This window comes from Aptenodytes patagonicus, chromosome 4 (genome assembly GCF_965638725.1).
Source record: "Aptenodytes patagonicus chromosome 4, bAptPat1.pri.cur, whole genome shotgun sequence".
In the NCBI taxonomy this organism is placed as follows: domain Eukaryota; kingdom Metazoa; phylum Chordata; class Aves; order Sphenisciformes; family Spheniscidae; genus Aptenodytes; species Aptenodytes patagonicus.
The window spans coordinates 83,444,097-83,459,645 of record NC_134952.1 but is presented as its reverse complement, the minus strand read 5'-3'; the positions used below and the strand labels follow the sequence as shown (position 1 = coordinate 83,459,645).

The following is a 15,549-nucleotide window of genomic DNA, read 5'->3' as shown; positions in this document are numbered from 1 at the left end:
GGAAAGCTAGCGATTTGACTAACAAAGCAGATGAGGTAATAGTGCTTGGCATTGCTACACTACTTTCAGTCCACAAGTCAGTCTCCCGGTCATCCTGATGTGGCTGGAGGCAGGTGCTGGTGAACAATACTATTCCAAATCGTTGGATGTATGTGAAATTGTATCAGGGGAATTACAGACACGTTCTGGATGGATGGAGTTGAGGCATGCAGGAACTGTTATATTGATGTGAAGTGCCAACCTATTCCAATGTGATTTAAATCAGTCATGAAAATTTTAAATTAAGATAATCCAGTTTTAAGCATAATTTAACACCTGTACAGACAGTTATGCTGTATGGATTTAACTAAAACAGTGCAAGTGCCTGAGAGGTGGCGAATATAAATCACACATTCAAAGCCTCAAAATGTGGCAGTACCAGGAAAAAAATCTCTTCTCCATCTCATGCTTTAGTGTGCTTCTCTACATAGCTTTATATATACTTTTTTTTCTCTGTATATCTGTATACCTGAATATATGTACTTTATCTCATGTGTGTGTGTCTTTATTGGCATCTATATACCTATCTATGTATTTGGACCTCAATTGCCATCCAAAGAAGCCCAGAAAATGAGATGAAGGAAATATCTTTCTCGCTTTCTACACTGATCTCATGCTGTGAAGACTGCCCCCAGATATTGGAGCCAAAATGAAGCCTTGAGTGACTGTGGGTTATCACACAGATGCTAAATGCCTGGAATTCCAGGCGGTGATGCTGAGCCCTATGTTAACTGTTCATGCTCTTATTTTACTTGTCTCTCCTGCTTTCTATTTAGGATGAAGTTATGGTTATGTCTCCTGGAAAATGCTGCCCAGAATGCGTTCCAAAGCCCTGCTCGGTGTCAGGAAGAGTGTACCAGGTAAGCGTTGATGAGCCATGCCAAAAGGCAGTTGTTCACAAGTTCTGGCACATCTTTCTTTCCCTTCTCCGTGACATCTGACTTTCTGCCAGCACTGATAGCTTTGTACAACGGTTGCTTTTTTTCTTCCTGGAAAGCCAAAAGAGTTGAAAGAAATTAGGACTAGATAAGAATTTGCTGGCAAGCAGAAAGGAAGTTTGCAAGGTGAAGCAGATTAGGCACTTTCTTTCCACACTTTTTTGAAGGAGGAAAGCAGAAAGCACTGGTGAAGGTCAAAGTATTTATAGCTTTCATTGTATCATCTGGAATTAATTTAATGCATTATTTAACGAATATATGTATGTGGGATTTTCTGTTAATGATTATGTTTTGCTAATAATAGTAGTTAAGGCCTCACCAATGTCACTGGCTTGCAATTAATGAGAAATACACACCGCAGTGTCATCTAGACCTCGTACGTCTTCTTCCTGTTTGCTCATCATGTAGAGATAAGCATTTTTTAAGAAAAGTTTATCGGATACAGACATACAGAAGGAGCCATCATATTCCATAAGCAGCACAGATTTCTGGAAAGAATTTGGTTATTTACGAAGAGTGTTTAACAATTGTGAACGTGTTCTTTTTGAACAGCATGGCGAACAGTGGAAAAAAAATACCTGCACTGCATGTGCGTGTCACAGAGGAGAAGTCAGGTGTCTGAGAGAGACCTGTGACTCTATTACCTGTGAGAAGGTAGTTAAAAATCATTCACTTCTGATACCCTGGCTGCACGTATCACTGGGCCCATGCCAACGGGTTCAAGCAGTCCTGCTCAATGGTTGCTGATGTTTTGTAGGGGGAGAACAAAGTGCAGCGTCCTGGGAAGTGCTGTGAGGAGTGTGTGTCTTCCAAGGGAAACTGCTTGTATGATGGCACTATCAGGTACCACAGTGAGATGTGGAATAGTACTGGCTGTGACTTCTGCGTGTGTGATGAAGGGCAAGTCACTTGCCAGGAAGCAGAGTGTGCCAGAGTGGAGTGTGCCAAGGTAAGAAAGGTTTCTTTCTTTCAAGATGTATCTCTCAAGTCTTGTGATTTTTTTTCCCCCCTTCTTTTTTTTTCTCGACTGACATCTTGAGACACTCAAAGAACCTGCCTTTCGGGGCTTGTTTTGTGCAATTACCTTGAAAACACTTCACAGGAAAGGAGAGTAAACTTCGGATTTTCCATGCGAGGTTGGCTGCTCAGTGGGCTTGCATTGTGAAGCAAGCCAGTGTGAATCAGTGACTAATTTAACTTGGATTCCCTCCCACACTGTTGTCTGCCTGCTATAATGGAGGGTCAGACACCCAGAGGTTTCAGTGACCACCGGCTTTACCAGGAGCTGAACGTGGGGAGAGATGTACAGGTCAGAGATAGTTAAAAGCTTTATCTTCGTTCTGTATGCTACAGTGGACTTCAGTAGGGTAGTTGGATATGGAAGTCGGTGTTCCACTTTTCTCCGTTTTTTCCATGCCATTCTTGGCATGGACGTGTAGCTGGTAGGGTATTTTATTCCCGGTGCTGTTTACTCCAAAACTCAACACGCCCCCAGGTTATGTTATATTTGCTCTATAGTGGATGTGCAAAATGCATTAGATATGGTTGAATGCTTCACACACATCACACACACCCACACCCACACCCACACAGAGATATGTTTTGAATTGCATTTTTGCAGTGGTATAAAACTTCTGTGTTGTTTGTCACTGCATCTGTTTTAATTGGTGGGCTAATACCTGCTTTATACCTACTACTGCACAGTGTCAATGAAGGGAAGGGAAGGAATTGTAGCCTTCTGAGTTTTCTCTCTCAGTGGCAATGCTTTTCTGGCGACTCTGCCTGTGTGCTAAGTCTCGAGTAGCAGCACCCTTGTGTTGTGTCTGAAGTCCAGCCAAAATCCGGACATAATGGATTCACTGGATTAGATTGTTTTAATGAGTGTTCAAAAAAGCGAGAATCCACACATGGAGTCCCAAATGACGATCATCAGAGAGGATGAATCTGGGAATAAAAGTGTATGCTTGTTCATCTGAGTTTGTGCCCTTTAAATAGCAAAAATGCATTGAATGTGGGACCCAAATTCTTGTCGCTGGTGTAGTATTGCTGATGATCATCCGACCTTAAACTGCATAGAGAGATTTTGCTGGGTGGAAGGTTGTGACTGTCATAAAATCTTGTGCACTTGCATCTGTTTCAGTCAGCTTCCTGTGTGCTTATGGCTGTAAATTGGATCATTTACACTAATGATGATGGCGTGCTGTCATGGCTCAGTAGGGAGAATTATTTAATATTCATGCTCATATCTTGCGTACTGACAAAGAATCCATTATTCAGAAAAGCCAGGGATATTTTACAGAACAATAGCTGGAGATGTTAACATGTAAGGTTTAAAAGGGGTGTGGGGGGGGGGAGGTTCAAAAGTGTGCAGCTTTATCACTCTCACAGCAATTTTTCAAACTCAGGCTCTCAAAGGTAACCACCCATCTAAAAGCCTGGACATCTAAAAAAGTGGTATTATTTGTCAGAGTATGAACCGCTGCAATTTTGAATTGAACGAAACATGGTTGCTAGGAGGTCAGGAGGAGGAAGGCAGTGTCCTTTGTTGTAGACAATATGGTCCCACTTGAAAAAAGATATTTGCCCAAGGATTTATTATTCTGCGTGGCTTCCCTTAAGATAAACTAGCTTCCTCAAGTCATGTTCAGTCATAGTTTATCTTAATAGTACAAGAAAATACTTACTGAAAAAGCAAATGAAATATTTTCTTTTTCCTTTGTTTTTTTCTTTTTGAGTTGCAGGTCTGTTTTTTAGGCACCTGCATCAATAAATCAGAGCTGATTTGAAGCTAGGAGCATTTGGATTCATCTCTTCATTAAAGCAGTATTAATTTTCTGGTCACATCATCCTATTTAAAGTGTAATGAGGCCACAGATATGAACTGCAAATCCTAGACTGCTCGACGTAGTATATAGTAGCATTACGTGAGGGTAGGGTAGAAGTTTAGCTTATAAACCCTTTCAAACAAACCTGTCCAGCAACTGCCAAATAAAGTGTCTGTGGTGATTCTGACCTAATCTTCAAAAAGCCATTTTCAGCAGGTTACTGATGAGCTAGGAATAGAAGTTTTGTGGCAGGCTGGGCTAGCTGTGGATGTTGAAGTGGATGCACTCAACCAAAACCACTCAAATGGTCAGAGCATCAAATAATCCTGCTAGAGCACTTGCCAGCACCCCAGCTAAGCAAGCACACTCATGACAATGTTCAGAGGAGGACAGGTCATGGGTGCTAGCAGGGGATGCTGCAGCCTACTTGAGTAGGCTGGCGATGGAGTATTTCTGCTAGCAGCCCTAGAAACTACAGGATCAATAAGATAGAGCTTGCAGGGTGCTGCGTGACTACCATACAGCTGGCGAGCTGCAGAAGTCTTTCTGATATTTAGAAGAAATGGAGCTAGGGTGTTGAGAGTTGCGGATGTTGCATGTGGATGTAGGTGTGTACGCATGTGAGAGAGATTGCATAAACCATTTTTTTCTCTTTTTCTGCCTCCCAGCCCATCATTGCCTTTCAATGTTCTTAACCTGGAAATATGATGAATCTCTCTTCAGCAAAGCCACAAGTTATCTCACATAGCCTCTCCCTTTTCTGAGTCTTGGCAGAACAGCGTGGTTGCATTTTTTTCAGCTGGGCGAGCCATGTTCCATGGCTAGTTGTTCTCAGTTTTCCTATAGTGTGTGTTTATGTATGTGGGTGGGGATGTGGGCAGGGATGGGGATGCGGGAGTTTACAGTACATAGCAGTGACATGAGATCCAACCACTGCCAATGGCATTTTGAAGTAGTGATTTAAAAGCAAAAATGTATAGAACCAGCAGAGAGAGATTTAGGCTGTGTGTGGTCCTCGATGACTAAGAACCATACGGTTTCTCCTCTCTTACCCGTTCTCAGAAATGGATGGGGGTTGTCAGAGTGTGGCCTGGCTTAGTTCTACCTTGGTGAAACTAACAGTGACCGGTGCTGTTATCGCCCTATCTATGTCTAAAGTAATTCACATACACAAATTGGTGAGCGTGCCAATGTGGCACAGTGAAAAATATCCTGGAGCGACTGCTGGAACAGATGCCCGGTTGGTGTAAATCAGCAAAGCTGTTTGGTAAACTTGACGCTCAGCTGAATTTTGTGAGCCATCAGAAGAAAGCAGCAACACGCTGAAATGGAAACCAGTGTGAGCTGTGTGGTTTCATTGGGTATGTGAGCCCCTCGCAAACATTTAATGAACTGTCATGAGTTCTCTGTTTGTCGCAAGTAAGTAATCAGCCTGATTGCAAAGTTAGGAAGATTATGCCCCCTGAGATTTGGGATGGCTATTAACACTGACATTTAACGGGCATAGATTAAAGAAGCGCTCAGTGCAGATCGGCACCGAATCTAATTTAGTCATTAATTTGTAACTTTTTAATTGTAGTGGGTTTGTATACATATGTCTGTTTTCTGACTAGTATGTATTACCTTGCCTGTGCTTACAACACGTGAGAATCAGGTCAAGAAATTGAAGCTGTTTCTTTTGAGCTGTGTCCTAGTTCCCTAGGACAGTGTCCCTCTTTTCTAAATACTCAGCTTCCACTTGGGCGCGAAAAGTCGTGACGGATTAGGGCACTTTATTCCCTTCTCCTGCTGCTAAACTCTTATCTTCAAACCGAAGTTATTTAAGTGGATTCTGTGGAGTTGTACAGTTGTAACAAAGAACAGGCTTTTCCCATCTGGGATAAATAGAGCATGTGCTTTGAAATTCTCTTGGGGAAAAAAAGTCGAACATTCAAAATGAAGCTAAGCTTCTATGCATTGAAATCTTGACAGTGGTCAAGGAAAATCCTAGTGATTCTTAATAAAAATATGGCATTCCTATTCTCTGTATTTGCAGTGGATTATATTGGGGGGTCTTCCTCTGCGGGATTTAGGGATGAAGTAATGGCCTTATCGCTGAATTCCTTGGCCTTCTCTGAGGTTTGTTCTGCAACTGCAGTATTCACCAAGCACATTTTTCAAACTGTACCTACAGAGATGAGGTAGGATAGAGAGAAGATAAGGTGAAATTAGATATTGAAGATTGCATTCCAGGGCAAGAGCTGTTCTGCCTCTGCATTCCACAGTATTTTTGGTGGTGTTGATTCCGTTTGAATTGCTGCAACCTTTCTCTTCACAGGGTGAAGAATTAATTCACTTAGATGGGAAGTGCTGTCCTGAATGTATTTTAAGTAATAGTTACTGTGTTTACAAAGAACATACCAAAGCTGTGAGTATCCTGGTACTTTGGAGCACGTAATAGTGAGTTCTGCTCATAAAGGTTTGGAGTAATTGGCTCTCCCTCTCCAGTTCTTCGAAGAATATTATTTGCAAGTGTAGCAGAAAAATAATCCATTAATATTATCTGCAGATTGCTTTTACAATTTACAGAACGCACTTGTTGATAATGTGTGCATCTGCTGCAGAGTTTAAGTTTGCCTTGCTTTCCTTTGTGCGGTATAATCAATCATTTCCCTTTAATATTGAATATACATAGTCATAGGTTTCCTGCACGTCTAATGGAGTTAAAGATGCCTGACTTTAATCCTATAAAGTAGAGGCTACATAGCTGGGGCAATGTATAGCTTTCTGCCTATGTTTCCCACTGATTATCATTTTTACTGCAACAGGAGTCCATTATTTTATGAATATTTTCAAGGAACTTTCCTTCTGAAGTTAAATAGAAAGGAAACATTAAGTATCTCGGTTTAAATATACCAGTAATGGACTTTTCATTGCTCTGACAGATGAGGACTGGAGGTAATAGCTGCTGTTTGCCAACAGATGTGAGAAATTTGAAGTTTAATACTGTTTTGGGTTTTTTTAATGCGAATACTTCCCTTTCTTTCCTCAGATCTCTCTCTCTGACCCAAGTGAGGTAAAACATATTAAGGTGTCAGGTTTATTCCAGTTTGTGCTTTATCTCTTTTAAGAGAGGAACTGGCACAAAAGCTTCACGGGCATTTAAAATGCTTGCTCCCTCTTTTCTGCCTTTTGATTACCTCACGTGGTGCCAGCAGAGCCTCAGCCGCTGGGGGCAGCTTCGGTGGCCTTTTGAGCAGACCAAGGGATGCGGATCGCAGGAGGGGAACAGTGGGTGCAAGATCTCTCCCCTCCATCAACTAGTAAAAGTAGACAGCTGTCAGGTGCGATGGGTAGTTTTGAAGAAAGCCGGTGATACCTCTTCACCTCTGTAGTGTTTCAGCCAGTCCTTGGTGATGGAAAACAAGGCAATAGAAGAGAGGAGGAGAGGAAGTAAAATGCTGTTAAGGTTAGAAAGAGATTTAAAGTGTGACAAAAAGGTCATTATGCAAAGACATAGATTCAGACAGAGGACAGATTACGGGTATCTATCTGTTCAGATACAGAGCAGATTCAAGCACTTGTTACCAAGCTGTGAAAAACAAGTGGACAAGTGAGGCAGCAAAATATGGAGGCAGGAGGAAATGCTTTGAGTCTGAGAAAGCGAAGGGAGGTGAAGAAGTAGAAAGGACTTACTGCTAACTGAAAAACACCCTGCTTTGGAGGGAGTGCTGAGAGGGAACCTGTTCAGGTGTTCACGGGCCAAGGCCTCTTCCCAGTAGGCGCTTTGCAGGCCGCCTTATTCTGGAAAGGCAAAGAGGGCAAGAGGGTTAATGGTACAGAGGCACGCAGTCCCGTGTCGGCAGGCCTCAGTGCTGAAACAGTCCCAGAGATGTTTAATTTACTACTAGCACTGATGTAGCCTTGCAGTTTACCCAGAGATTTCCATGCATGGCAAAAACACTTTGTGCAAAGGCTCTCCTTCCCTACTGATGCTGGCCTGTTCGATGTTTCTTGTGCAGAACGGAGAGAAATGGGAAGAAGGGCCGTGCAGAGAATGCGAATGCCGGGACGCAGAGGTGACCTGCTTCCAGCGCTCCTGCCCGCCCTGCCCGCTGGGCAGCCTGGCTGTGGAGGTGAAGGGTGACTGCTGCCCGCGCTGCGAGCCAGGTACAGACCCAGGGTCAGTCGTTTCTTCCCCTCACTCGTGTTGGGTGGGAGCGTGTGCGTCACATACACTTCTAGCATGGGGGCTGTTCTGGCATCCCTGTGGCCCTCACTCCCCCATTACCTGTCGGATACCGTGTTGAAATTTAACTTGTCTTCGGTTTGCAGTTGCTAATTAACTGGTTTCCATATAATTTAATTAGAGTTCTTAGAGAGGTTTAGGGCTCCATCCGAAGGCTCCCACTGACTTCCCCTGGTTTAAATGATGGCTTTCTTCTGGCAAGAGAGTTTCTCCTTGGGTTTGGTGTTTTGGAAACGTTTTGTCTTTTTCTTTTTTCTTCAACATGAGTTTTATAAGGCCGGGGACTGCTCCTTTCTGAATCCTACATGGGTGTTGGAGCTCCTGATTATTTCTTGGGAGCAGAAGGAAGAAAGAACCTGCTTACACTGTTATGCCACAAGGTCACCTGGGGCTGAATGGCTGCCAGTTCGTAACTGTTTAGAAAGATTAGGATAGCCTTAGCTTATATGTTAATTGTGCATATAAATTAATTTTTCTCCAGGATATTGTCATTCTCCTTGATTTACATTTCATAGTTGGTAGGCTGTGGCTGTGGTTTGCTAATTTTTCATGTTGGTAGCTCTTCTTGTTGCATTCATATAACTTTGGTTTTATCAGAGTGCTCCAGTTAATGTTTTATCTCAGTAAAATGAAAATAGCTTCACAGTTTAATTATGCTGTCATTTGCAGGAGTGCCTTGGCACGTTTGCCATATTAATGTTTTAAAGCTTTTTATTTACTGCATGCTAATAAAAATGCAAAGCACTACAAATGGAAAAGTGAGGAAAATGGGTTTTGGACAGTTCGGATAAAATTGTCCTGCATTTTCGAAAGGGAACAGCATCTGCACAGGCTCCTAAGAAGGGGACAGATTATAAAGTGCTTTCAGCACCCATCTGTTCTCCTGCTTATCAAGAAGTGCCACTGTGTACTGGTTACCCTTGAAAATCTGGCCTCTTCGTTTAGCTTCCGTAATGGAAGCATTCTGGAAATACAGGCTTTGAAGTCATGGTATTGGGCATACAGAGCCAAACTTGCATTTTTGTGTCCTAAAAGGTAAATGGAAATTTCATTTACTGAAGCCTGCTGTTTTCCCTCTGTCTTTTTCTGTGTTGCGTTGGACGGAGTGAGAAACAAATGCAAAATCCAGCCTGCAGCAGTTCAATCTGTGAACCCAGAGCATCAGTCCCTAACACATCTGCTTAGTTAAAGCCAGTAAAAATTTATTGCTGCTTCTCACAGATGTGCTTGGGGGAAGCAGGCAGAGAGAACCCATTCATTCTCAGCCAGTGTAAAGCATCTAGCCCTAAGCATAGCTGTATTTATGTGAAAACCAGCAAATATGCCCTCTCACTGAGAACATTCAGGTTGGAGCAGAGGGGATTTTTTTGTACCTAGAGAAAAATTGTCCATTCTGTACCTCTCCATGTAGTCAGTTCGTTGCCACTCTGGAAGGATAGGGCTGCATATACCTGTGGAAAGTTATTGGAAAGAAATGGATAGAGACAGAGCCTCCTATTCATACCTCCTGTTTATCACTGTGGATTCATTGTTATCTTCAACTGTATGTCTTCTGTAGCTCTTGATTCCTGATTCTTTCCTTAGGTACCTCTCCCTGGGAACTTGCAGGTTATTCAGAGTAAAAGAAGGAGAGTTTGCAGCATTGGGATCCTTTTTGCTGACTTGTCAGGGAGGAACAGACAGCTTTTCTTCCAGCAAGCAAAAGTAGCTCAGTAGTGAAGCGAAAGTAGTCCTTCTCTTGGCCTCTGCAGAGAGAGCAGCCATGCTGTTTGAGAAAATACCTGTGGTCAGGAAATGATTGCTATGGTGCTGTGACATAGCGCTTTTGACTGGAGGGGGAGTGGTCTGCCACCTGTACTCTGACCTGGTATGGACCCAGTCTTGACTTATTGCAGGGTTTGACTGAAGGAAACTGAAATTCAGGTTGTTTCGGACCATTAATTCCTGATGACTTATGATTTTTACTGCTGAGAAACCATGTGGACAATGAATATCCTTTTTATCAGTAGTCTAGAAAATCTGAGTCTGTGCAATAACTTCTCACATACTAGAATACAGCAATATAATATTTAGCACCTTTCATGCAATCTTGGAAAAAAAACCACTCCAAAACTAACACACCTTGAACCACCAACAGAAATACGTAGTAAATTTCACTTTGATTTTGGAGTATGCATTGTTTTGTGCCTTCCCGATTGAAAAGACTGCTGACGGCTTTTACCTTTGTGTCTTTTCTTTGTGCCAGTTGAGTGCCACCCAGACTGTTTGACCTGCTCTCAGTCCTTTGATCACTGTAACGCCTGCCGAGACACAAGGAGGCAGCTGCAGAATGGGCGCTGTGTGCAGACGTGTGAATTGGGCTTCTACCAGGATGGGGGGACTTGCTTAGGTAATTTCTGCGAGGGCTTATACCCCGTCAGATGACTGTCTTCTCCGTGGCTTGCTGTGCTTTTGTTTGTAGGATCCCACAGGCTTATTATAAAGAGATTGCCAGGCTTTGTTTGGAAAAACATTCAGGCACATATTGAGTAGTAACCATGGGCTTAAAACTTCAGGAGGTTTCAGGTGGAAGCCCCTGAAAGATGCAAATTCTCAAACTCTTCTGCCAAAATGAGGCAAAATTGTCTCCCTTTATCAGAGCAGGGGAGTCTTGCTGCATCAAGACATTTGGGATTAATAAATCTTTCTTCTCTATTCTTTCTCTTGGAAGCCTGCAATGAAACATGCTTAGCCTGTACCAATGGATTTGAGTGCTCCTCGTGCCAGACATCCCTGCTAATGAAGAATGGGCAGTGTGTGACTTCGTGTGGGAAGGAATACTTTCGGGATCAGCTCCTCTGCACAGGTAACTCAAAGCGAAAAAGACTGCAATACTTCGTGATAGCAAAACAGCAGCCAACAGCTGTACCCGAGCTATCAGATATACTCTCTGTTGAGGGGTCTGCTGTTGACATAGGTGTTAATGTTCACCCTAGAGTAAAGGAAGGAGTGAACAGAGGAACTAAGTCATACAGTGTAAAATTGATTACTGGTTGGGGAAATAGTCGTTAAAATTTCTCAGCGGATCAGTTCTGTTGGTCCAAAACTCTCTGCTTTTGAACACTGCGTTTTTTCACCACTGTCCTCTTTCAATTCAGAATTTTCTTTTGGAAATGTGACTGGGTTTTGTGGTGTTAAGGGTACAGAGCAGGATGTATGCACTAATTTTACTAAGGATATAATACCTTGAGCCACACCTGGCAATCTGATCCGTGGAGGTTTTCTTTGAGTTCAGTGCAGACTAACTGCAGCTGCTAATGCCAGACCTTTCAGGAGACAGTACTTTGAGGTGCGTAGAAAATTGCTTGGAGGGATGGGGGATTGATAGAACTCGGAAAAGTGCGCAGAAAATACTTTTTGGAACTTTTTTTTTGCTTTGTTTTGCCATTCATTTGTTTCACATGGTGCGCTCTTCCTGAAAGTTGATTGGACTAACTGTTCTCAGGAAGCATATTTACAAAGTAAATTAGTAATTCTATAAAACACTGAGATGTGTCTAAATCCTATATGTTAGTGATTGGAAAGACTGAGAATAAGATTGTGAAGTTACAGTTTTCTCGTTGATGGAAGTATGGTAGTGCTTTTATGAGCTTCCCCTGCTCCTTTGAAATATTTGTGCTTTTCCCAAACTGCAAGGCAACTGCTTTTTCATCGTGACAGTTTAATTGTTATCTCTAAAGTTAACACTTTTCTCTTCTTGATGTTGGCCTTTTTAGAAGGCTTCTAATTACTTCTGCAGCTCTAATTCAGCAAAGGGGTGGAGCACATGCTTAACTTCTTGAGCCATCGCCTTAATTTCTTTGGAACTAGCCCTCCTGCTTAAATACAAGCTTAGGGCTTTTGGCAGATTTCAGGGGAAAGCACTTTAGATTCTAAGTCCAGCTTCCTTTTCTGAAGTGGTTTGCCTTGAAGAGCTGACCATTTGTTTCAAGTTTTGAAAGTCTGAAAAACCTCTGTCCTCCAGCAGTGACTATAGACTAGGGCCCCACTGTGCATGTATAAATAGAAAAGAGAGACCCGGTCCAAATGAATTTATAGACTTAAGTATCAAATAATCTTCTACTTCATTTGGTTTTATTTTACCATTTCCTTTCCACCTGCTCCTAGTGTTTTAATTGGCAGTGCCCGTGTACTGCTGAAGCGGTAGGTAAAAGCTAATGTTTCATTTTATTACTGGTTTGTAGATTACTGATTGTACATTCCATCCAAATTTGCAGTCACGCATGCTTGTAGCTGAAAGTTGCTGGGAAAATTTGTTCTGTTTCCTCAAGGGAATTAAACCAATTTGCTTTAGTTCTGCCTGGCTGCATTTTCTGCATAAAGTCAAACCAGTGGAGAAAGTCTTAAATTTCAGATACGGTCCCTAATTCATTGCCATTCACCCTTTCTTTGTATCCTTTTTATTTTTACGAATCTCTAATCTGATTGTCCAGACGAGCCTTAGACTGCTCAGAAATATTTTTCTCATAATGGTTTTAACATCTGCAATAAACATGTTCCAAAATCACAAAAAGGATGAACTAGACTGTGTTAATTGCTATAGTTCCAGTAAACTCCCTCTTGTGGAATTCGCTCTGGAGTTGAAAAAGACCTATAAGACCAGGTTTCTTACTCCATCCTGTTGTTGAAACATTGTTGTCTGCGTTGTAACAAAACACAATCTTTCCTTTTGTTCGTGTTTTATAACATCTGGCCTGATTGAATCTATTTTGAATCTGTTTTGAATTTCGGAATACAGTTGTTTGCTCTCTGCCCTATTTTAATCTTACACCAGGGTTGTTTCCTGCCCCCGTCCCTCCACCTGCTTCTGTAAAGTATTAAAACCATGAGGAGAAAGTAAAGTTGAGAATAGAAGGTGAAAGGTTCAGTTATGTAGCAGTGTATTTAAAGATCGTGGATCAGTTTGTATCAGGCTTAGAGCAGAGTGGTAGATGAAGTCTTCCCTGTCAGAAATAGGCTGTGGAAACAGTTAAGAAACCCCCCGTCAAAGGCAAAGCAAAGGGAAGCAAAAATAAAAGATGTCTGCCTGGTAGAACAGAAGGGCTTGAAGGACTCGCAGTGTTCAGTGCTTTCACTGCATTTTTCTAACTTATTTATTTATGTTTTCAAGATTATTCAAAAGCCTAGGTGGAACTCAAGTGTTTCTGCTTTGATCTCCCAAAATGCGAATGTTGAAATATGTAACTTGATGCTAACAGACCCAGCTCGCTCTGTAGCAAAGCACTTGGATTTTTATTCACGACCTGTTGGTTTCCTCTGCTGTATCCCAGCTGCGGAGGCTTACCTTGAGAATAAATGACTGAACATGACTAAGCTGAGCTTGCCCAGCTCACGGTGAGGAGGGCAGGTTAGGGGTGGTTAATGGCACCATGCGGCGCAAAGCGGTTGAACCTCTCTGTGCTTTCCCAAAGCCAAGCAGTGACTTCTTACTGTGTTCTTGCTGGGATGCCATTTGCGTTAGCCCTCCTGCTGTCGTCAAACCTGGGAACGTTATACCTGCACTGATGCAGATAAGAGTCAGTTTGGTGAGTGGATCTTTAATTGATTCTCTGACTTCTGGTCAATCGTGAAAGAACAGAAACATCACTTTGCAGGACCTCTCATCTTCTAAAAGCCTGGGCTTGTGTCACTTCTGTGTGACTCCTACATTACACCCCTGCAACTCCTGAGTAACAGAGCAGAGAAAAAGACTCGTTGGCTCAGGAGCTACTGGAGTGCTCTTGCTTTAACCAAGAAGCGAGACCCTGGGAGTTTCGTCAGTTTAACATTGATTTTCTGGAAAGACATGTTGCTGCAGCTTAATGAATACCATCGTGTCAGCTGAGGCAGAGTAATTGCACACCCTATTGCAACTGGAAGGTCAACAATATTCTTTTGAACATCTTCCCTTCAGCAGCAGCAGTTAAGCTGCAGGGTCTTGCATGTAAGTCCAGTATCCACACTGAAGGGAGGAGGCAATGCAAAACGGCCCCTACAAATCTGAACTGAAAATAGCCAGGAAGGGTGGAAACAGTTTCCTGGTGATGCAGTCACTTCTGTTGATTTATTTTCACACAGCCACTTAGTTGCTGTAGGCAAAGATGTTTTAGCTGACAGTGGCTCATTGAATGCTTCCATTTTTTCCCCTGGTTTTTCAGTGGAGTCGGTGACTGGCTGTTTGGGCGAGGAGCAGCTGTTGAGTCTGGCAGCGATCCAGTGCTGAAAGAACCAAAGCTTCTGCAGGCAGGGTGTGCATGAGTGTGTATAAACACAGGACGGGAGTGGGTTGGGGCTGCTGTCCCATCCGCATGAACTCAAGCCCTACATGTTGGAGGTCCGTTGCTTACAACTCCAGCTGCGGTTGTACCATCTGGTGGCAAACAGGCCGGAGGTATTGGCTGGGATTTAGTAGCTGCTGGACATGTGACAAAAAAGTCCTCAAGACATGTGAAAATAAATTGCCTGGTGCCTGTCGCCGCAAGCGCGAGAAGTGAAGGATTGTATCTGTAGGAGCATGAATCAGGCTGTGCGTGTTTGTCATCTGGAGACTGGCAGCTGATAACTCCTGGAGGCACTTGCCACCTCGCATGCAGAAATGGCTGTGTCAGAGGAGTCTCTGGAGCCCGTTCCCAGGGAGGGCTTGCATAGCAGAGCTGGTGATTGGAGCAGCGCATCAGAGCTGAGTCTCTTGCTGCAAGCATTTTATTTTGTTGGCCCACCTGAGGAAATTGTTACCGATCCTGTACTTTGAGTCGTTTGCACTGCTTCCAAATGCTCACTGTGGCTGTCTTGCTAAAAATAGCGTTGCATTCTTTCTCCTTTCCTTCCTTTCTTCCAAACTGTGCCACTTAGATCCCCTCCCTTTCTGTCCCCTTCTGTCTCAAAGAAGCCATTTGGGCCTGGTCTCTGTCTAGTAGCTTGGAGTTCAGAGGATCTGTTTCATATCAGTTTGCCAAATTCTCTGCAGGTTCTTAGAAGGTCTGATGACCTCTGGTAGGTTGTACTTCATCTTTACTTCCCTCACTGTAGCCTTTCCATAGCTGAGATACCACAGAAGTCATCCCCCATGTAGGAAGACATGCAATTTTAACACAACAGCTGCCTCACTAGAGGACTTGAAAGCTGCTGTGGTACCCTGGAGTGGATTTGCAGGATCTTTGCCAGGGACCATTGAGAGCCAACTGGGAACTGGAGAGAGGGAGTGAAGTAAGATCTTAAACTCCTCCAGCCTGCAGACTGTGCTGGTTTGTATCATTACCTGTCTTGAGTCTAGAGATTACAGGTTTCCCCACAAGAAGTATGACACTGGGTGTGCTCTTAGCCCAGTTTATCTGAAACACCCTTCCTTCTTGTCTCACTCCCTTTCTTGGGGGCTCTGTTTAGAGTAACATTTGTGGTGAGTTTCTTCTGGCAGCAGAGAACGGGGGAGTGGGCTGGGCTGGCCTGTCTGCTGCTCTATTAGCCCTACGGCCATGTGTCTGTAGAAAGGCTTAAGAGAGCC

At 43.1% G+C, this 15,549-nt stretch overlaps 1 protein-coding gene across 1 annotated transcript in view; it reads left to right on the top strand.

Moving 5' to 3' along the window:
• FRAS1 (Fraser extracellular matrix complex subunit 1) overlaps window positions 1–15,549 on the top strand; it is a 171,995-nt gene that overhangs the window by 66,107 nt on the left and 90,339 nt on the right. Inside the window, exons 8-14 of the mRNA XM_076337699.1 lie at window positions 816–899; window positions 1,530–1,631; window positions 1,735–1,926; window positions 6,120–6,209; window positions 7,804–7,951; window positions 10,276–10,419; window positions 10,741–10,875. Of these exons, the coding sequence (XP_076193814.1) occupies window positions 816–899; window positions 1,530–1,631; window positions 1,735–1,926; window positions 6,120–6,209; window positions 7,804–7,951; window positions 10,276–10,419; window positions 10,741–10,875 (895 nt within the window). The remainder of the gene's footprint in view (window positions 1–815; window positions 900–1,529; window positions 1,632–1,734; window positions 1,927–6,119; window positions 6,210–7,803; window positions 7,952–10,275; window positions 10,420–10,740; window positions 10,876–15,549) is intronic.